A 22,105-nucleotide genomic window follows, 5' to 3' on the forward strand; every position below is an offset into this window, starting at 1 on the left:
CCTGCTGGTACCTGACTTTTCCTAAAAGAGGCCATACACATACACGCTCGGATTTTCGCGGTTTTGTTTTTAATCTTTTGCGTGGTTGAAGATGCATCTTGGTTGCTTAGTAATAATCATAGTCTCTGTCAGAGCAACGTAACTAGCGGTCTTAAGTAACAAGTGTGGGCCGAAGGCAAAGCCTGAGTCGGTAACGTAGGCTACTACGGCGTGGATGCACTCTGTTCTGAATCAGAAGAAAAGCACTGGGCGCTCGCTCTGTGAAAGGCGCGGTACACGTAGATGGCCGGTAGCTGTCTACGTGTTCATATAACTTTATACATGCTACAACTGGCTGGAATCATTGCACACATCCTCTCCAAGGAGTGCACCAGCTGTAAAATGTCCCGGGGGAAGTTCATGCAGCAACTGGCAAAGTAGCTGAGAGCGGAGTTTATGGAGGAAAAAAGGGCAGCGGCGCACGGTCCGAACAGCGCTGCACCGCAGCAGACACCAAAACGGAGACAGTTTAGCTTAGGTTAGGTTATAAATGTTCAAATAACATAGTTTTAATTGTTATTTGGCTGTGAGTTATGTTGAATGAATTTCCCCCAATATGTTTCGGGACATGAATGTATGAAATAATCACTGTTTAGCCTACTATGCCATGATATGATATCAACAGCCACGGGCAATTTAGCTAGCAGGTGAAGGTGAAACTAAAATGTGCAAGAACTATAGACTAATACAGGCTTAAATGAACTGACAACATAAGTTATACAACTTACAGTTCTCAAGGATGCACACATCTCAACCGGGTCCTCCGGACAGCCTGTCTCTTTTTTCTTTCTCCCTTTTCTCCGAGTGGCACGCATGTGCACTCGCGTTGTGAAGCGCGTGTCCGCGCTATTTTCCGACGCGCTCTCTAACAATCACTGCTGATAGACGGCTTTTTGTACATTTCTGATACCGTGGCGGGAGGAATCTAACCGTAGCGGACCGCCACTTGCCAATCAACATAGAGGAAACACTACATTAATACAGGTAACGAGTGGAGGACAGAGGAGCCTCTTAAAGAAGAAGTTACAGGTCTGTGAGAGCCAGAAATCTTGCTTGTTTGTAGGTGACCAAATACTTATTTTACCGAGGAATTTACCAATAAATTCATTAAAAATCCTACAATGTGATTTTCTGGATTTTTTTTCTCATTTTGTCTCTCATAGTTGAAGTGTACCTATGATGAAAATTACAGGCCTCTCTCATCTTTTTAAAGGACAATTCCGGCGCAAAACAAACCTAGGGGTTATTAACTGTTGTGTACCTACTCTGTCCCTCTCTGGGACATGTTTTCATGCTAATCGAATGAGTTTGGAGCTTTAACGGGGCTACCGCGGACCTCTGGTTAGCTTACAATGCTAGTATGTAGGGCATGGGGACACTCACATTAAATCGCTATTTAATACCACTAAAAAGGCTCGAAACATCACCACACTTTAACGTTAGCATAATTAGGGTCCCTAAATGTGAACCGAAGCATTGACAACGTTGTAAGTGTACAGATAGTCGCGTTCATGTTTACTTGCGAGAGCCATCTTGAAAACCAGTCATGACTAGTCAAACGCCATGCAACGTGGAATCTCCATAGACAGTATGGGAATTCCACGTTGCACGGGGTTCGACCATAGACTGTATATAAGAGTGGACCAACAGATCCCGTTGCTCTGGACGGAGACCAGTGAAGGCCGTTAGAAGCACTTTTCCGGTGAGCGCTGAGCGTTACTGCGCAGCCTCCAACTGAGAGAGACAACGTGTGAAGTGAGCAACGTGTCTGAAAGTTGTAAGTCTTCTGGTAGCTGTGCCAAGAGAAATCTCAATCATTCCCAATCTAGCAGAGACGGAGAGCGCAGGTATATGTAAGGAGATAACATAGGCACAGGCTAATTATTGCTAACTAAAATGCTAGTTAACATTAGTAATTGCACTTAAACAGCTAATGTGAGACGAAACTGCCTGCGCGCTTCTCCTGTACTATACGGTAATTCCTCTACTATGCGACAGTAAGTCGCGTGGTTATGACACAATCGTTAGCCTATTTTTATAAAAACGTCTGCTACGGAGCCATAATGTGAAGTACAAGGTAATGGAGCCTTTTATACATTGTCGTGTTTCTTTAAAAATAAACAATGGACAAATAGAGTCTTTAAACGCTTCAGATGTAAAGTTATTCGCTGTCAAAGTGGCGCCAAAATGAATGGCAGTCAATGGAATGCTAACGGGGGGTGATCGCTTTGTAGCATTAAAATGGCGCCATAGGAGGTTCGCGGTCCGAGGATAGGCTTACCCCCTTGGGTTCGACTAGTCCCGCGGTAGCCCCGTTAAAGCTCCAAACTCATTCGATTAGCATGAAAACATGTCCCAGAGAGCGACAGAGTAGGTACACAACAGTTAATAACCCCTAGGTTCGTTTTGCGTCGGAATTGTCCTTTAAGTGGGAGAACTTGCACAATTGGTGGTTGACAATACTTTTTTGCCCCACTGTGTGTGTATGTATGTGTGTAATATATATATATATATATATATATATATATATATATATATATATATATATATATATATATATATATATATATATATATATGTGTGTGTGTGTGTGTGTGTGTGTGTGTGTGTGTGTGTGTGTGTGTGTGTGTGTGTGTGTATATTAGGGACGCAGCGGTTAACCGATTTCACTATAAACCACGCTTTAAAATGCAGGATTTGAACTTATATCTTTAATCTTCACACAACTATGTCACTTTGTGTTTAAACAAGAGTGCAACACCATGGATGCCTTCAAGGAGAGACTGTCTTAAAAGTGTGTGCTAGCAGTCTACAGTGCCTGACAAAAGTCTTGTCGCTTATCTAAGTTGTAGGAACAACAAATAATAACTTGACTTGTAGTTGATCAATTGGAATCAGAAATGGTTTATATGAAAGGCAAAGGCTTCTGGATTATGCTTATTATACCAAAATAAAGGTTTGTATCATTCATTGAGTTTTATCATTGAATTAGGACAGAAAGGTCAGATTTGGCTTGGACAAAAGTCTTGTCGTGTCTTTATATGATTCAACCAATCACAGATTAGAGTTTCACCTGTGACAAATACTGTAATTAACACATTCCTGGGTGTGTATAAAAAGAACTCCAGCACACCAGACCTTCATGTGAAGTGCAACCTGACCTCTCACAACATGCCAAAGATTCAACCAGAGACCAAAGTGCTGATCATCAAGAGCCTGAAGACCAAGTCTGCTGCTGAGGTGGCAGACATCTTCAATGTATCCAAACGTCAAGTGGAAAGGATAAGAAAAAGATTTGAAGAAACTGGTGAAGTTCATGACAAGTCCAGGTCAGGCAGACCCCATAAGACAACTGTTCGTGAGGACCGTTTGTTGCTTCGACAGTCCAGGGCCAGCCCTTTTTCTGGGCTGGCCACCAGAAACCCCTGTATCTATAACAACAGTTTGTCGAATTCTCTCACGCAGTGGCCTCCATGGCCAAATTAGTGCTGACAAACCAGCATTAAACAAAAGACAACTAAAAAAGTGTGTTGCATTTGCAAAGGCCCACAGCTTGGTGAAAGGATGGACAGTGGAAAAGTGGCAGAAGGTTGATTTTTCTGATGAATCATCCATTGAACTGCATCCCAATTGCTGCAAATACTGCAGAAGACCTGTTGGAACCCGCATGGACCCAAGATTCACCCAGAAAACAGTCAAGTTTGGTGGAGGAAAAATCATGGTTTGGGGTTACATGCAGTATGGGTGTGTGCGAGAGATCTGCAGAGTGGATGGCAACATCAACAGCCTGAAGTATCAACAAATTATTGCTGCCCATTACATTCCAAACCACAAGAGAGGGCAAATTCTTCAGCAGGATGCCGCTCCTTGTCATATTTCAGCCTCCACATCAAAGTTCCTGAAAGCGAAGAAGGTCAAGGTGCTCCAGGATTGGCCAGCCCAGTCACCAGACATGAACATTATTGAGCATGTCTGGGGTAAGATAAAGGAGGAGGCTTGGAAGATGAAACCAACGAATCTTGATGAACTCTGGGAGTCCTGCAAGACTGCTTTCTTTGCTATTCCAGATGACTTCATCAATACGTTATTTGAGTCATTGCCGAGACGTATGGATGTAGTCCTCCAAGCTCATTTTCTTTTTTCCAAGGCACCATGACTTTACGTATGCTCTGATGTTATTGTAGCATGTTTGTGTATTCACAATAAAGTATAATTTCTACCGTACATTACTGTATTTTTGTATGCGACAAGACTTTTGTCCAAGCCAAATCTGACCTTTCTGTCCTAATTCAATGATAAAACTCAATGAATGATACAAACCTTTATTTTGGTATAATAAGCATAATCCAGAAGCTACAAGTCAAGTTATTATTTGTTGTTCCTACAACTTAGATAAGCGACAAGACTTTTGTCAGGCACTGTATATGCAACAACTAAACTAGGAAGCTATTGCTTCACTACCAAACACAGCAATCAAAGTTACAAAATCAGTTACAAAACTATAGAACCCCACTCACCATGTTGTTGACATTTTTGAGGATGGTGGTGAGGCCACTGATGACGAGAGAGAACTTGTACTTGGAGATGTTGATTAGACATTCCTTGTTGTGCTCTGTGCTGACTTTGGTGTGGGTGTTCTGGTGTCCAACTTTAATGGGAAGCTGAAGAAAAAGGCAAGAGGATGATGATGAACATACCGTTAAGCTCATAGTATATTACAGTGAATTCAATTCATCTTTATGGAATATTATACTGTTTCAAAGCTTAATCAGCTTTGTTACTTTCATTATGCTGCTATCATCCCATGTGATAAATGAAGTCGACTGAAGCAATTAATTCCTCGATGTGTGCTATATTGACCAAGAAAGCTGTAAAATCTGGATATTGGATATTCAGCCACAGGCTATTTATTCAAGCCAGAGTATATGGCTGAAGAAATGCATTAGAGAGAGGCTGCGGCTGCAGTGGAGAGTGGGGACCCTCCAGAATCCGAGCTGCCAACTGATGGTGCCCTCCAATGCCAACAGAAACAGAATAATTCTGCTGCAATGAATGTCAGCATGGGCAGTTTTTGTTGGATGCCGTCTCTGACGCCAATCCCAAGAGTGTGTGTGTTACTATGCATGAAAGTTGTACTCCTCCTTTGGACAGAAGTGTGCTGGAGACCTTCAGGATCCTAAAGATAAAACTGGAAAAGACAACCAAGACAAGCAGGGCCAAGATGGCAGATGAGTGAGTATTTCTGTCACCTAACGTTGAGCTATTTTGTTGAATTGCCGATTAGCGAAACGCTGAGTAAATTTAAGTTGGCCTTTTATTGTGAAAGGTTAAACAGAAGTAGTTAGACTGTAATGCGCTGCCGTTAATGTAGAATATATTGGAGTTGTTGGTTCACGCTGGTTCGTACTATGAAGCTTCTGTGTTTTTATTGTATTGCCTGCATTACAGTTGCAACTCAGCTACACTGTTTTGGCTGAGCGTCAGTAGTCGTTTTGTAGTTTTGTATGATATCATGTTTTTAAAGGAAAGTTTTTTTAATTTTGTATGATGTAGCCTATGTTTGTTCTCTGTACCCAAATCATAACATTTGATGTCATAACTCTTGTGGATTTGCCTGCCCAGGGACTGCTGATGAAATTTAGCTATTGAGCTAATTCTGGGACAGTCAATAACTGTCAATTGCCCATGTTAAATAAACAAATAAATAAATAAATAAATAAATCATGTAAACTAGTATTAACTCCTTGGCAGAGTTTTCGGCTCGGTTTCTCTGTTTATTGTTCTCCGTTTATTGTCTGTTGATATAAACTTATTTAGCTATAAATAAAAAAACTAAACTTCTGAAGTGGTGGCTCCAAAACTGTGGAACTGTTGGCACCTTTAAAAAGCAGCTGAAGATTCACTTATTTAAACTGGCCTTTGTCTCGTGTTTGTAATTTTGTGTGTTTGTTTTTTATTGCTTGTTTCTTGTTACTGTTTTATGGTCTTATTTTTGACAATTTTACTTTTGTAAAGCACTTTGAGACTTCTGTTCTGTAGAAGGTGCTATACCAATTCAATTCAATTTTATTTATAGTGTAATCTCGGGGCACTTTATAGATAGAGTAGGTCTTGAATGAACATTGGCAATTATGGTTACAGTAATGATAGTAGAACTATGACTAATAAATCATACTAATTAGGGCTGGACAAGAAAATCAGATATCACGATATTCTTGACCAAATACCTCGATATCGATATTGTGGCGATATTCTAGGGTTGACAATTGGTGCTCTAACAAAATATCTTCACACTTTAGATAAATAATCATCAGTAATGTGGACATTATGTCTAAGTGGGGAAAAGGCAAATAATGGAACAACTAGAACAGTAAAAGACTTTAAAACCAGTAAAAGACAACACTTATGTTATATCACGATATTATGATATCCAAAATCTAAGACAATATCTAGTCTCATATCACAATATCGATATAATATACCAGCCCTAATACTAATACTAAATAAGCTTATTATTTCCAGATCCCACCAGTGCCACCATGTTCAGCTGTAGGGGTGCAAGTGCAACGGATCATAAAACTCATGGTTCGGATCACGGTTTTGAGTCACGACTCGGATCAATTTTCGGATCAGCACAAAAAAGGGAGGAATTTAAATAATTAAAAAAAAATTTAATAAGTTATTACATTCAAGTAAACGCACCATTTAGTCCAGTCTGTGTAGACAACAGCAGTGACCAAGTGCTAGTTTGTGTCTTTAACTGCAGAATATACAACAATTCCCCCCAAGAGCAACAGTAAAAACAAACTCATAAAATTATAAAGTGCCGACTTGAATCAAAATAATTGTTAACAAGTGTCTACCAGTTTGACCCACTCTGGATAGATTTCACTGTAATCCCAATAAGAACCTCGCAGGCTGTAAAGAAAATCAAGGCTGTAGCTGGTGCCGACTCATCCTCGCTGGTAATTTCTTGGCTTAATTCACGTTAGACTGCTGCTTGGTTTTAATCAAAAATGTCTTTGTTATTTTGCACAAAGTTGAACAAGAGTTACAAAGTGACAAGGGCAATACAACAATACAAGGAAGTCCTGTGATAATGTCCATGCTTGGTTTTCAAGTAATTCGCAATATTTCCCTGTTTCGCCATGGCTTGGGCTTTGACTTTCCCGCTTGCTTGTCGCCATTTGTAGTTTGTAAATCTATGATATGCTTCTGTACCGAGACATGTAGTTTTTTCCTCTATCGCATATGCTATAGTCTAGTCATTTTTTAAATGAAAAAAACATATTTGTTCATTGTTTTGAACATTGTAGAAGAAAAGATACGAAAATCACTGCCAATTTTAACACAATTCAAATTGTGCAGAGGGAATTATTTCCACCGGTCACTATTATATTACTATACTACACACCAGAGACTATTACAATTTTTGTAAAAAAATATTTATATAATACTTTATAATATTATTTTTGTGATGACAAAACAGTAAAGTTTTATTAAATGCAAATGTACTTTGCTTCGTGATATCCTAAATAATTCTGATAAATAAATCTGACCAAAAAAAAAAAGTTTTGTCCAACAATCATCAGTAGTATTATGCCTAAAAACTGGATTCCTAATTGAAAGTCATGGGATAGGAACTCAATACAGACCCATGGCTCCATCATGAAGTCAGACGGTCCCACCATCACATGCCTATAGTATACAATGTAAAACAGGCCATGCCTCTGTTTGCAGTCCAGTGCAGCACAGCGCGGTCAGTGAGTTCTTTGTTTCACACAGCTAGGCCTAGCCATTCCTCCAAAGGTCATACATACACTCAGTATTCAGTTTATGAGGTACACCTAGCTAAAACTAATGCAGTCTAATACAACAGTCCTACAATAAATCCTACCTTAATGAAGGTTATAATCAGTTTTTTAGATTTTTTTTTTTTAGAGAGGTGTGGATTCAACTTTATGACCATTGATCATATGACCAGAGTTCGTAGCCCAGTTTGTGGTGCTGTTAAATTGTGTTACACTGACAGGTGCTTCTATTATTTTATCCACTCGCTATTTTAGCTGAACTGGTCTGGCTTACATCGTGTGGAATTCACCTGAAAAGGAAACTATTCATTTTTTAAATATTTAGATGTTAATTGTAAGTTTATGATACTGCTGGTTTAAGAATGGGATGCGATCCCACAGCAGTGCGTGACCAGGCTGGTGACCAGCATGAGGAGGAGGTGCCAGGCTGTTGTAGCTGTGTATGGTTCTTCCACACACTACTGAGGCTCCTGTTTGTGAAATGAATAAATTGTTCAATTGCCAATATGTCTTGTTTCTTCAAACTTCAATCATCCAATCCACCAAACACCAAACGAGTCAATGGCAGAATAAGCTGTTTGGCATTGGCAGAGAAGATTTGGCAAAATGTTCATGGGCGCAACCCACATACTCAGCGCTGCTGCTCATCCCACAAATGCATGTTCCTTACAAATGGGGCACCATTTGAAAGGGAACTAAACAGGCTTTCCAACGGTGTAAGATTTATTGCCAAAAAGCATTGTTACCACAGAGAAATAATCTACCAAACACAAATTTCCTTACTTTTTGTGCTAAGTTTATATTAGTCCATTATTAATAGCTTCCTTGTGATACAGACACTATCAAAGCACAAAAATACTGAGGTGTTTTAGAGGAAAAGAGAGAGAGAGAGAGAGCGAGAGAGCGAGAGAGAGAGAGAGAGAGAGCAGATGAGAGAATGTCAATGTGTTTTCAGTTCATAAAAGTTAACAGTAACATTTTGGCCGCCTAAAGATGTTATGTTCAGTGTTTGGTTGTACTCAAACAACAAGGTCCGCAACCCGACCGAACGACAAATCAATCTTTTGTGTTCTTGTGATATGAATACAAAAGTGTAATGTTTTCTATTTTGAAATAAATGTTCCATTGATCAATAAATTATCAGTAATGTTGAATATACAGTAGTGGTAAAACGGACCGCCCCCCATGGTTCAGCACACATTTGGATTATTTGCAAAGTTTAACAATTATAGTGTGAAATATAGTTTTACTGCTGCTGTCACATGAACAGGGTGCAGCAGGGATTCGGTAGAGACGGAGCAGGGCTAGATCCCCTCTGCAGCTTGTTTAAATCGCAATGAGCTAAAGCGGTCACAAGTGTGGTTACACTTTTCAAAACTCCACACAGACAACGCTTGCTGCAATATAATGTAATAGGGTTGTATAATGTCGAGCCGAAAGTGGCCAAAGTGTGGTTACATTTCCTCAGAGACACGCACGTATGTGCTATAGTAACAAAGACACGAAAGACAAAAAAACTAAAACAAAAATGTAGCGAAGACCAAAAAACGTTAATGTCCTATACCTTAATGTTAGGTTATTTGCACACATGCTCCTAAATAGATTTTACTGTTCCCACACATCTATATTTAGTTGCAAATACAAATGAAACGCTCGCACTGTCTGTTAGATAGTGATATGCTGGCGACGTCAGGGTACTGAGGCTACTAGCTAGCAGTAATGTAATGTAACTAAGTACATTTACTCAAGTACTGTACTTAAGTACAAATTTGAGTTACTTTACTTGAGTCTTTTCATGCCACTTTCTACTTCTACTCCACTACATTTCAGAGGGAAACATTGTACGTTTTACTCCACTACATTAATCTGATAGCTTTAGTTACTAGTTACTTTACAAATTATGATTTTTGCACACAAAACTGATGCAGTTTTTTAAAACATTGTTTTATTAGGGCCCGAGCGCCGACAGCGGCGAAGGCCCTATTGAAACTGAAGGAATTATTATTTTCCCGGCAAATGAATTGGCTTTTTGAGGGGCTTAACATATTCAAAAACTCACCAAATTTGGCGGTTGCATCAAGTCTGGTGAAAATTTACGTATTTTACCTATTGAAACTGAAGGAATTATTATTTTCCCGGCAAATGAATTGGCTTTTTGAGGTGCTTAACATATTCAAAAACTCACCAAATTTGGCGGTCGCATCAAGTCTGGTGAAAATTTACGTATTTTAAGGGTTTCGGGAATAGGCGCGCAAAAATGGCTCGCTAGCGCCCCCTACAATGTTAAAAAAATTGAGCCCCTGCAGTGCGTTTAACGTAGACTCACGAAACTTGGTACACATATGTATCATGTCAAGATGTACAAAAAACGTCATTGAAGCCATACCCTGAGCACAACAGGAAGTCCGCCATTTTGATTTCAAAGTTCGAAATTAGTGCGATTTTGGCCATTTCCACATGTCGTACTTTAACGAACTTTTCATTTTTAAAGAGATTTCATCCGATCAACTTCAAATTCGGTCTGTGCCATCTTAAGACATTAAAGATGAAAAGTTGTTAAAAGAAAAACTTTTCGTCATAGGGCATGGCCGAAAATTCTCACGATTGACAAGGGTCCAGGCCTGAGGACACCTACAGGCCATATTTGACTTTTGGTCATAGCGCCCCCCGCTGGCAACAGGAAATGCGCCTTATATGACAAACATCATCCGATTTACATGAAACTTAGAATGTGTGGTCTACATGTGATAATGAGCTGGCCCCTATAATATAACCACGCCCACTTACTCAGGCCACGCCCCCTTTCATAACATTTGTACCGTTTAAGGTAGAGTCTTGTGTGAGGTGTCATTGAACTCAGCAGAGAGTTGCTTCTTCATTGGTGATGGTTTGGCCCGCCCCCTGTGCGTAAGCCACGCCCCCTTTCACAGCTAATAAACTGTATGGCGTAGAGTCTTGTGTGAGGTGTCATTGAACTCAGCAGAGAGTTGCTTCTTCATTGGTGATGGTTTGGCCCGCCCCCTGTGCGTAAGCCACGCCCCCTTTCACAGCTAATAAACTGTATGGCGTAGAGTCTTGTGTGAGGTGTCATTGAACTCAGCAGAGAGTTGCTTCTTCATTGGTGATGGTTTGGCCCGCCCCCTATGCTTAAGCCACGCCCCCTTTCATAAAATTTGAACAATTTAAGGTTGACCATTGTGTGAGGTATCAATGAACTCAGCAGAGAGTTCTTTCTTCATTGGTGATGGTTTGGCCCGCCCCCTATGTTCAAGCCACGCCCCCTTTCATAGCATTTACACCGTTTAAGGTATACCCTTGTGTGAGGTATCATTGAACTCAGCAGAGAGTTCCTTATTCATTGGTGATGGTTTGGCCCGCCCCTCTGTGCTTAGCCACGCCCCCTTTCATACATGGTGACCCGTTTATGGTAGAGTCTTATGTGAGGTATCAATGAACTCAGCAGAGACTTCCTTTTTTATTGATAAAGGTTTGCCCCGACCCCCATGCTTTAGTCACGCCCCCTTTAACAGCTAATAAACTGTATGACGTAGCATCTTGTGTGAGGTTTCATTGAACTCAGCATGGAGTTCCCTTTTCATTGGTGACGATTTGCGGTGTCCGAGTGCCGCGCAAATGCACAGTCGCAAGGAGCGGCGACCGCCTGTAACCCCGACACGCGCAGAGGAGCGAGGGCCCGTCCAGCTCAGCAGAGAGTTGCTTCTTCATTGGTGATGGTTTGGTCCGCCCCTATGCTTAAGCCACACCCCCTTTCATGAATGCTGATCCATCTAAGGTAGGGTCTTGTGTGAGGTGTCATTGAACTCAGCAGAGAGTTCCTTCTTCATTGGTGATCGTTTGGCCCGCCCCCTATGCTTAAGCCACGCCCCCTTTCATAACGTTTGAACAATTTAAGGTTGACCATTGTGTGAGGTATCAATGAACTCAGCAGAGAGTTCCTTCTTCATTGGTGATGGTTTGGCCCACCCCCTATGTTCAAGCCACGCCCCCTTTCATAAATGCTGACCCATCTAAGGTAGAGTCTTGTGTGAGGTATCATTGAACGCAGCAGGGAGTTCCCTTTTCATTGGTGACGATTTGCGGTGTCTGAGTGCCGCGCAATTGCACGGTCGCAAGGAGCTGCGACCGCCGGTGACCCCGATGCGCGCAGAGGAGCAAGGGCCCGTCCATCGCTGCTTGCAGCTTTAATTATAAATTAAATTTCCCAACAATATAACGGCCAACAAGTCCAGCTGAAATGATTAGGCGATTAAACACTTAGGCCTAGTTGATTGACAGAACAGTTTTGAGCGTTTCCCGTTTCTAAAATGTGAGGATTTTTCTGCATTGAGTACTTTTACTTTTAATACTTTAAGTACATTTTCGTGATCATACTTACATACTTTTACTTAAGTAACATTTCCAATGCAGGGCTGCGGTCGAACAGTAAAAAAAATTACCTCCACCTATGTCCTTTACTAACCACTTTTCCTTAACCCCGATGGTAATCTACTACAACTACTATTTCTAGTCATAGTTCCATTATTTTTACTGTGACTATAATTGCCACTGTTCATCACACCCCCAACCGGCACCGTCAGACACCACCTACTAGGGCTGAACGATTTTTGAAAATAATCTAATTGCGATTTTTTTTCACAAATATTGCAATTTAATATGCAATTATTTTTTAAGCTCTTTGTCTTCTGTATTATTCAACAAAGACAAGCAATAAATCATTGTATAGTATGAACAACACAAGATTAGATAGATTAAACAAACTTTTCTTTCCTGGAGGCCAGGCCTGTATGTGATGATGAAATTAGGTGATGCATGAATTTATATGAATGACATCTTTTATTTAACTACTTCAGTCACAGTAGTATATTGAGCACTGACCAAGCCTGGTGTAAACATTCATATGAAAGTCAGAAACAAATCACACAAACTAAAGTGCAGATTGCAGAAATATAAAAACATATGTGGCTTTACCACACTTAGTAGTATTTAGATTATTGAATTATTATTTACTGTAATAAACATATGTAAACATGTGGATTGCACTTTTTAAACACTGTCTTTGAACTTTACTAGACAGTTAAATAAGTAAAAATATAGTATATACAGTATATACACAACGGTGTATTTTTTTTTACAGCGCACACAGAGGAGCTGCCTCCAGCCCCTCCCTCCCCTCATGAAGTTGCGTGCTGCGTGCATGACAGCTATCGTTATGTTAGTAGTAGCATGCTGCTGCTGGTCTTGCCGTGGGATTAACTGTACTAATAAAACCGTTGAAACAACGCAGCCACGCTGCTGTGATAGCTCCCCGAACATCATTTATCAGAGTCTGGTTGTTACCCCTCTCCGCTGCAGTCTCCTCCACTCCATATCTTTATAACTGAGCTAGCTAACTAGAGCTAACCGCTAATCAGAGCTAATCGTTGTTAACCGAGCCTTCAGTTCTGCGTGCCTGTATCCATTAACTGCATGTATGGACTCGAGCCCGAATAAAACCCTTAAATTTTATTAAAATGGCTGTAAAAGTTTTAAACTACAACTCAGAATTGTTTGAATGACAGAAATCTGCTCAAGGTACGGCGTAGCGTTAGCGTGCTAAGTTGATACTTTCTCTGCGGAGTGCAGACTGATTTGCTCTCACAAGTCACGTGACCAAATCGCAGCCTTTGCGATTAGGAAATCGCATTTTAACATATCGCGATATTATTGCAAATGCAATTAATCGTTCGGCCCTACCACCTACCAAGAGCCTGGGTCTGTCCGAGGTTTCTCCCTAAAAGGAAGTTTTCCTCACAACTCAAGGTTTCTGCCTAAAAGGGAGTTTTTCCTCGCCACTGTCGCACTAAATGCTTGCTCTTGGGGGAATTATTAATTACTGTATGTCTGTTCATGTGAAGCACCCACTGCATGTAATTTCGTTATCATAAAGCACTGAGCTGTAGGCTGTTTCTTGTATAGGTGTTTTGCGGATAAAGTTTATTATCATTATTGTTTGCTCAAACTCACCCTTCTGTCCACTCATATGTATCCACATGAATCCAGATAAGGATTATTGTATAAAAATAATTGTTACATGTATGCAAGATAAGCAGAATGTGTAAGGCCTATGATACATTTTTTATGTCATAAGGGTTAGATGGTTGCAGGTGGGTGAAAGAAATACATTATTAATAAGGACAATATTCTCTAAACTGTAAACAGAGCAGGAGCTGTCCACTGCTGCTTGCGCATTTACGCACGAGGACAGCAGTCAGCAGCGTAACTTCTTCGATTATTTCAGAAGCTAAAAATTAAGTATTAATGTTTTCTCTGTCAAGTTTATCACTACAGTTTTTAGTTTTGCTGTTTAAATATCCCTTGATAGGCCTATTAGCTGCAGGGACATTACTGTGCAAATGGAAACGTTTAGTTACTGAAAGCAGCCTCTCTCATCATTAAAGTAAATCTTTAAAAGAAAACACATACATCGCTGCAATACATCATTTAAAAAGCAATAGCCTACAGAGACTGTAGAGAGGGAGTGAAAGTAATTAATTTGGGTGGGTTTGGGTGGATGATTTAAGCGTAATTGATTTGAATGCTGTCAGAGCTGATGCGCGCATTCTCACATAATATTCCTACTTTCACACATGGTCAAAATAATGTGGTCATATCTGTAGTGACTTTTAACAAAACATATAGCTACTAAAATAAGCCATGAGGGGCGAACTTGTTTCAGACACTGCTCTGGGCTAAAAATAAACCAATATTCAGTACTGTATAACTTTAGATTCAGCGATCCATTCATTCACAGTTCTGTAAACACATGCTCACTGTAATTTTACGCGTCGGGGATGAGAGTAAAGTGTTCGCATTAACCGGTTTATTTAACCAATCAAACGGTGCCATAAAGTATGCTACATTATCATTATTATTAGAGGTGTTGCAATGTCTCACAGGAAATAAAAAATGTGCACGGTGCGTACAGAATTACGGCTGCCGGCACCTTAATATTCTAAATATAAACTGCGAAATTGTGATGTGTCTCTTTAAATTTAGCTGACACAAGGACTTGTGGGACGGCATTATCTCCTTTCCTTTCGTAAAGGATCGTCCAGTGTATCCTATGCTAAAGGAGGTAACAAAGGAAGCATTGAAGCACCTTTCCTTATCACTTAGACAATTCGAACGGCTCTTATCATGGCAGCCACTTAACTACTTCCGAACCATTTCACTCCGTTAGGAACCTTCCTAAGCAAAATTGACTATTCGACCGCAGCCAGGGACTTTTACTTGTACCAAGAGTATTTTACAGTGTGGTAATAGTACTTTTACTTAAGAAAAGGATCTGAATTCTTCTTCCACCACTGCTAGCTAGTTGCTTTTAGTCAGAGGCTGTGAGATGGCCACGCCCCTTCATTTGAATAACAAGTGGAAATAAATGGCGAGGGAAATAAATAAATGTGACATTTAGGCTTGGGCGATCTTTAATATTTTCAAATCATCCATCGTCGTGGTTACGTGAGATTGCGAGGGGATCTAAACGCCAGTCTGACAGGCTACAATACGTAATTGGACAGAACATGATATGGATACACGGAGCGGCATCCACTTTAATCAATGAAACTGGTTACACCGACTCTGCTGTCCTGCCTCCTGCTTGGCTGACGTGCTGACATGCTTCGGTGTTGTTTTCGTCTTGCTTCGGTAGCTCGGTGCAGTTACTTTTTGTCATATTCCTCATTACAGCGGCAAATTATCCACTTTACATTTTAACCCTAATGTTACACTAGTTCACTCAAGCACTCATAGCGACTTTCTTGCTAATCCCACAGTTGTTTACACGGTATTAGCTACTAGCTACTTAGCTGTTAGCTACTTTAGTTTATCAGTTAGCAGTGGCTTCTCTCACTCTCCGGCTCTGTTGATCTGCGTGTCAAATGTAGCTATTTCTCTGCCTCCTAATGTGATAATTGTATATGTAATAACTAGGGTTGGGTACCATTTGGATTTTTACAATTCCAATGACCGGTACTTTCAAAACGATTCCGATTCCTAAACCGATTCTTGAAAAACTGAAAAAATTATATCAAAGAAAGACATTTTTAAATTGATTTTTTTTTTTTTATTTAACAATATATTAACGTTTTAAAGTACTTCAATATATAATAAGTAAACCTGAGTCACCTAACACACAACTACAATAATTTAACAATAAATAACTAGTAGTAGTTACACTATTAACAAGTAACAACTAAATAAATGTTGAGTTGGTATGCTAACTAAACCAGCTTCAAACTTTAGCAGTTCTTTTGCAGAAACATGACCATATTTGCCTTCTCTGGCAAGATACAACACCTCTCCTGACTTATGGCATGTCCTGCACAGGAGAAAACTCTCTCAGATGGTGTCGAAGAGGCCTGTATAAGATTCATAAACAAGACATACTGATTCCACAATCGCTCATGTGTTGTAAGCTGTCTGCACTGACAGCTCTCAAGATATCAAAACACTTAAGAAGAAGTGTAGCTACTACCTTTCCTACACTTCTTTTTTGTGGGTTTAGAGGTAAAATGCAATCAAAATTAAGGCGGGGTGCTAGCGTTGTACGTTTAGCTAGCTGTAAGTAGACAGGTAGCCATTTGTGTTTCTACACATTTTAGCACTATACATTCACTACTTTGCTAATAAATGTAGCTTCCAGTAGGTCGTTTAATTACACTTATTTTTACTATAAGCCTACTCTAACGCCTGTTCTGCAACTCCTAAAGGCAACAAGCAAGTTCAGTGGTTTCAGTCACAGTAAAGAGGTCGCAAACAAGTCACCGTGCAGTCAGGTCAGGGGGCGCTGCAGCTCCTTTAGCTCCTGAATTAAAGCTAACAAGCTAGCCTAGTAACCAGAACAATCAAACACAGAAACTCAACTCAAGTTATTAGAAAAGGAGCAGCGCAATGTACAGGTAGTGTCACTAATATATAACCGTGTATACATAAAATGTAGTGGTTTTCACCTGTAATTCAGAGGGAAAATATTTCAGTCGACACATTAAGTGGAACCAAAATGAGGAACCGAAATTTGCGTTCTAATCCAGTCCGAGTACTACCAGTTGCGTAGGAACCGGTTCCATAGTGGAACCGGGTTTCGGTACCCAACCCTAGTAATAACTGTAGTTTATTTGTCATATTGGAGGTGAAGCTCCGCAACAGGAAAACTTGATCGTTAACGTTAGCTACTGTTAGTCCACAGTAATGTTAATCGTCATCCCCTGGCAGCAGCCGGAAAGCCAGGTAGGCTGGGTGACTGTCAGAAAGAAGCACAGCCCATCAGGTGTCAGCTTTGTAATGGTGTTGTAGAGGAGACATATACAATGACTAGATGCTCTCGCTGTTTCACTTCCTGCCCGGCTGTCCGAACGCCCTGCGGCTTGCGTGAAAATAGACCTGGCGCGTATCTTTAGTGGAGCGGAGAGCCGCTTCACGCTTGATTCCAAATGATGTCTGTGGCTTGCACAGTAATAGCGTTAGAGAAGGCTAGCTGTAGTCTCAGTATTCTTACTCCAAGCTTCTTCCCTTGTGAACACCTCCGATCTTCATTCTTCACACACTATGCTCCGATCTGCACACTACGGTTTACCTTTTCCTGCTACAACTGAATTCCCACGGGACTTCAGCGCGAGACTACAGCCAGCCTTCTCTAACGCTATCACTGTGCAAGCCACAGACATCATTTGGACTGTTTCCATGTAGTTACATAGTCACTGATATGGTCATAACCACTACAGTGCTCAATTACCTATTTTTGAGGGGGAAATAAACTTGAAATAAAAGGCATGACCTGTCCTCTGGAGAACATAGCCAGACCACAGAAGCAAGGATGCCGGTCGAGCCTTCTAGCCTGTTTAAGGGAACTACCACACAGACCTCCACTGCCAAGACTCCTACTCACCAACGGCAGATCGAACACACACAAAATGGATGAGCTACAACTACACACAGAACTGCTGTGTGATGATTATCACCGATGCCTGGCTGAACCCACTCATCCCGGATGGCAGCTAGCAGCTAGCAGGGGGAGCTAGCTACCGGCAGGGTCAAGACAGGGTAGGTGAATTTAAACAATGTCTGAGTTGAAAACGCATCTTTTTGTCACGTAAGGGCCCTGTTCATGTTGCACAGACATTTTAATTGCATTTTGTGCCTGTTAAGAGGCACAAAGGCAAACTTTAGAACATGCCCACACAACTGCTGTTTTAGCTAACTGGGAGCTCTGGACGTAGCTGCAGCAACTCCAGTTTGCTAACATTGATTCTGGTCGTTTTTTTTTCCTATCAACAGTATTTATAGCGATCAAGATTCACGCAAAAAGTGGCCAGAGTTCTTCTTTAATCTTAACAGAACTAGGGGTGCAACGGATCACAAAACTCACAGTTCAGATCACAGTTTTGAGTCACAGATCAGTTCAATTTTCGGATCAGCAGAAAAAAGGGGGGGAATTTAAATAATTTATTAAAAATGTAATAACTTTTATTAATAATAACTCCTGTCACCAGTAGAATGCTGTTAAATGACAAAAACAGATGAATAAAGGGTATTTTACAATAACTATGAATGCATCACGAGGTTTTACCAGTTTTAAGTAAACGCAACCTTTAGTCACGTCTGTGTTGTTTTTAAGACAACAGCAGTGACAAGTGCTAGTTTGTGTCTTTTAGCTCATAGCTTTAGCGGCAGACTGTTGTACGTCCCGGTGTATGACTCCTCTACAGTGAAATACAGTCACACTTTTACACCGTTTAGCTGTCAGCATTTTAACCGTGTTTAATCCAGTCACTTGCTAGCGTTAGCTAAGATCAACGTTACCTGCTGCCAGGTGTACAGTTAGGGTTAACTAGCGTCCCATGCAGCAATGTTTCTGTTGCCTCTAACGTCCGTTTCGGAGCATCCAAATTGTATATATTTTAAATATTGCTAGTGTATTATTCTATTATTATTTCATGTATATGTTTTTCCTATTATTTAATGTTTACTCTGTACATGTGCTGTGTGTCTGAAATTTTTGCTTCTGCAACAATGTTATTTCCCATTTTTTTGGGATCAATAAAAAAATCTATCTATCTATCTATCTATCTATCTATCTATCTATCTATCTATCAGAGGGCAGCTAAGTGGCAACGAAATCTATTCCGTACCGGTCGTTTAGGCATCAGTGCCATATTAGATTTTAACATGCGCCGTTCACGTGAACAGAAAATTGCGTTGCCTGTATCTTTTCACGGCAACCCTCCATAGAGATTTATCAGCCTACTTTAAGTATCAGCAAAAGTAAAAAACTATTTCACACTATAATTATAGTTAAACCTTGCAATTGATCCGCGCCTATCTATTTTTAGACTAGGGCTGGTCCCGAATACCATTTTTTGAGCTTCGAAGCTTCGGTAGTAATGAGCATCAAATATTCGAAGCTTCGGAGAGAGGACATATTATTATCTCTCTATAAATTGCAGGAACGTCTTTCTGTCTGTCTGGGTTTTATGCGAATATCTCTCGAACCGTTAGTCCGATGGATTTCAAACTTGACATGTGTCTTGCTACGGGCACGAGTAAGTGCAGTGTTTGGATTATAAATGCAAAAGATATCGTTAAATATATATCGCTAAAAGAAGCACACATTGGCTTTTGCCGCTCTAGCCACTGGCCACTCCCCCTCTCACCCTGAGGAACAGAGACAGAGAGCAGCGGAGCTTTGGCAGCTAAAATGTGGCATACATAAAGTTGCACTACTTTGGACTGTCCTGACTTTGAATAAACAAAGGACAATTCCCGAATTTAAGGACGTATCAGAATCCCACACATGCAAAGCACAACCACACAACAAGTGCAGACAGCGTGATGCCACTTATAGGCAGGCTATTTATCTTATAAAGCGAGGCGTATCTGTATATATGTGTGTCCGTGTTTGGGGGGAAGGTAACCTGCACATCAGCAGACACCACATGCAGAACGCACAAGACCGTCTCTCTCTCTCTCTCTCTCTCTCTCTCTCTCTCTCTCTCTCTCTCTCTGGTGGTTGATGAACGCAGATGTGCTGATTAGCGTTCATAATGGGCCAGGCGGGTAGCGCACTGCCATGAGTCCATGACGCTAACGTCTGATTACTGTCTGATATTTTGATTACATTTTTAAAAATGTAAAAGAGAGTATTATATTTCGAACATATTCAAGCGCGAATGAGAACCGTTTGGAGGGGGATGCCAGGTTGTGCAAAAAAAAAAAAAAAACGAATATTTGAATGTCAAATTTTCAAATCGAATACCAACCCACCGAACGAATATTAGGGTCCAGCCCTATTTTAGACGTAGCATTCTATGATCCACGCAGTATCGATAAGCTCTGACCTTATTGATTTTCGGGTTTTGAGAATTTTGGAACCGAGTAGGCCTACTAGGTTAATTGTTCACTGCGAAGCTGTATTATGTATAAAAATAAAATACCATGGCAAGTAGGTGATGATCATCCCATTTCAAATAATAACTGTTATTACTGTAGTTATTTCAATACCCCAAGCACACTTAGATGTCCAGCAGATTAACAAGAGTTAAATATTTTAGTATCAATAATATAAAACAGCATATTTATTGAGAAAAAAAAAAACTAAAATAGACTGACTGAGAGGCTTTATTTGGGGCTTAGGGTAACAATAATCAAAAAGGGGATATAACGCCTTAAACCAATGGTAGTAATCCAAGCTGAGCTGCTAAACTCCGGCTACAATCCATGATCTTTGGCAACTAACACCAGATGCAAACACCTCTGAAGACTAAACAAAGCCAAATAACTTTTAAATGGCAAACAAGTTTTTCCCCCAACACAAACTGGTTGTCAGATTTCCCTTTAAACAAAACACCAATTAATTTTGGTAACGCAATCTGAATGGGATGGGATGACTGGCAGAGTTAAAGGTTCTGACTGTAATTTCTAAACTAATTTATAGATTGACTATCAAAATAAGCGTTTCAGTTTACGGGTATAGGTTTAATTTTACAACAGATGGTGCAAGTTCTACAAACCTTGTGGATATATCTAGCTAGTAAATGTGATGCAGATGTGAACAGTTTCAATATGAGCAAATGAAAGTAATGTTAATTGTAGCTATATAGCTAGAGTTCTTGTGGAAAATAAAGCTTTACTATGGTTGTTTCACCTGCCATATCAAGCAGACTACCTGACAGTGGTTGTTATGAAATACGCTAACAGGGAGAGCCGCATTCACTCTTATTATTGACGTTTCCTCACATGCCATTAACTTAATTTGCTCATATGAATACAGCGTGCTAACCCAGTCACATCTTATTTGTTTACATTAGCTAGATAGCTAGGCCTGCTAATGTTAGCTAGCTAGCTAGCTAGCTGGCACAAAGGAATGCGTTTAGTTGATATACAGACGGTTATGTGCAAGTTCAAATATCCTTGGCATATTGCTTTATTTTTATTATATTGCAATTGACCGACTTGGTCCGTACAAATCCCAGGACAAATGCGCGATAACGTTCCATCTGCTAATTGATCGTGGAGACGGCGCTAGCTAAAAAATACCTAATCTTCAGTGTTTTGCAGCTTGTATTACGCGCAATACAAAACAGATTTCAGTCGAAAAACTATCCCTGTTGGGTTTTTTTAAAAGGACCTCGTCTGTGAAAATGTAACGTTAGCCGGAGTGGTGGGGCCTCAAGACTACTAAAGCTTGCTACACCCATCCACTGAATCAACCCATCTTACCTGCTCATCAAATCTAGTAATCACGGCCTGGACCCACTCCACTGGTTTGTGAGCCGCCATGGCCGGGCGGGGGGACACCGCAAAGTTCTGGTGATAAATCCAAGGTATAGTGCCGGAGCTGACAGGCTTATTTATGAATGAAAATGTGTCCTGAATCGATGGGAAAGGACGAAAGGGGCGAGTATTTTTCCCTTTCTGTAGGCTTCACCATGCCACCGCCATGACACACCACCGGAAGTCTTCTTCAGAGAAATTGATAGGAGGCGTTGGAGACCAGGGTCAAGCTAGCTGGAATAAAAAAGACCACTTCCAGGCACAATCTTCAAAGTAACGATTGTTGAAATTATTTTCGAAATAATAAATACAAATGCATAGGTGAAGTAAAGACCATTTGGAAGGTCAAGTCTACACTTTTAAAAAAGAAACTAGAAATCCCTTTGTTTCTGTTAAAAATTCTGTATTTGTAGCCCCTTGTCCAACGT

General features: G+C 40.4%; 1 protein-coding gene across 4 annotated transcripts in view; it reads right to left on the minus strand.

The window, feature by feature from the left end:
* The window catches only part of nf1a (neurofibromin 1a), a 296,381-nt gene extending 274,496 nt beyond the window's left edge, over positions 1–21,885 (minus strand). For all 4 annotated transcript variants that reach the window (XR_004897871.1, XM_036003223.1, XM_036003224.1 and 1 more), the window contains exons 1-2: positions 21,624–21,885; positions 4,557–4,700 (exon numbers count right to left, since the gene is read on the minus strand). Coding sequence is in view for 3 of the 4 variants with exons in the window: in XM_036003223.1 (XP_035859116.1) it covers positions 4,557–4,700; positions 21,624–21,683 (204 nt within the window). In the remaining variant the exon portion in view is untranslated. The remainder of the gene's footprint in view (positions 1–4,556; positions 4,701–21,623) is intronic.
* Between the last annotated feature and the right edge of the window lie 220 nt (positions 21,886–22,105).

This window comes from Sander lucioperca, chromosome 7 (genome assembly GCF_008315115.2).
Source record: "Sander lucioperca isolate FBNREF2018 chromosome 7, SLUC_FBN_1.2, whole genome shotgun sequence".
Taxonomy (NCBI): Eukaryota; Metazoa; Chordata; class Actinopteri; order Perciformes; family Percidae; genus Sander; species Sander lucioperca.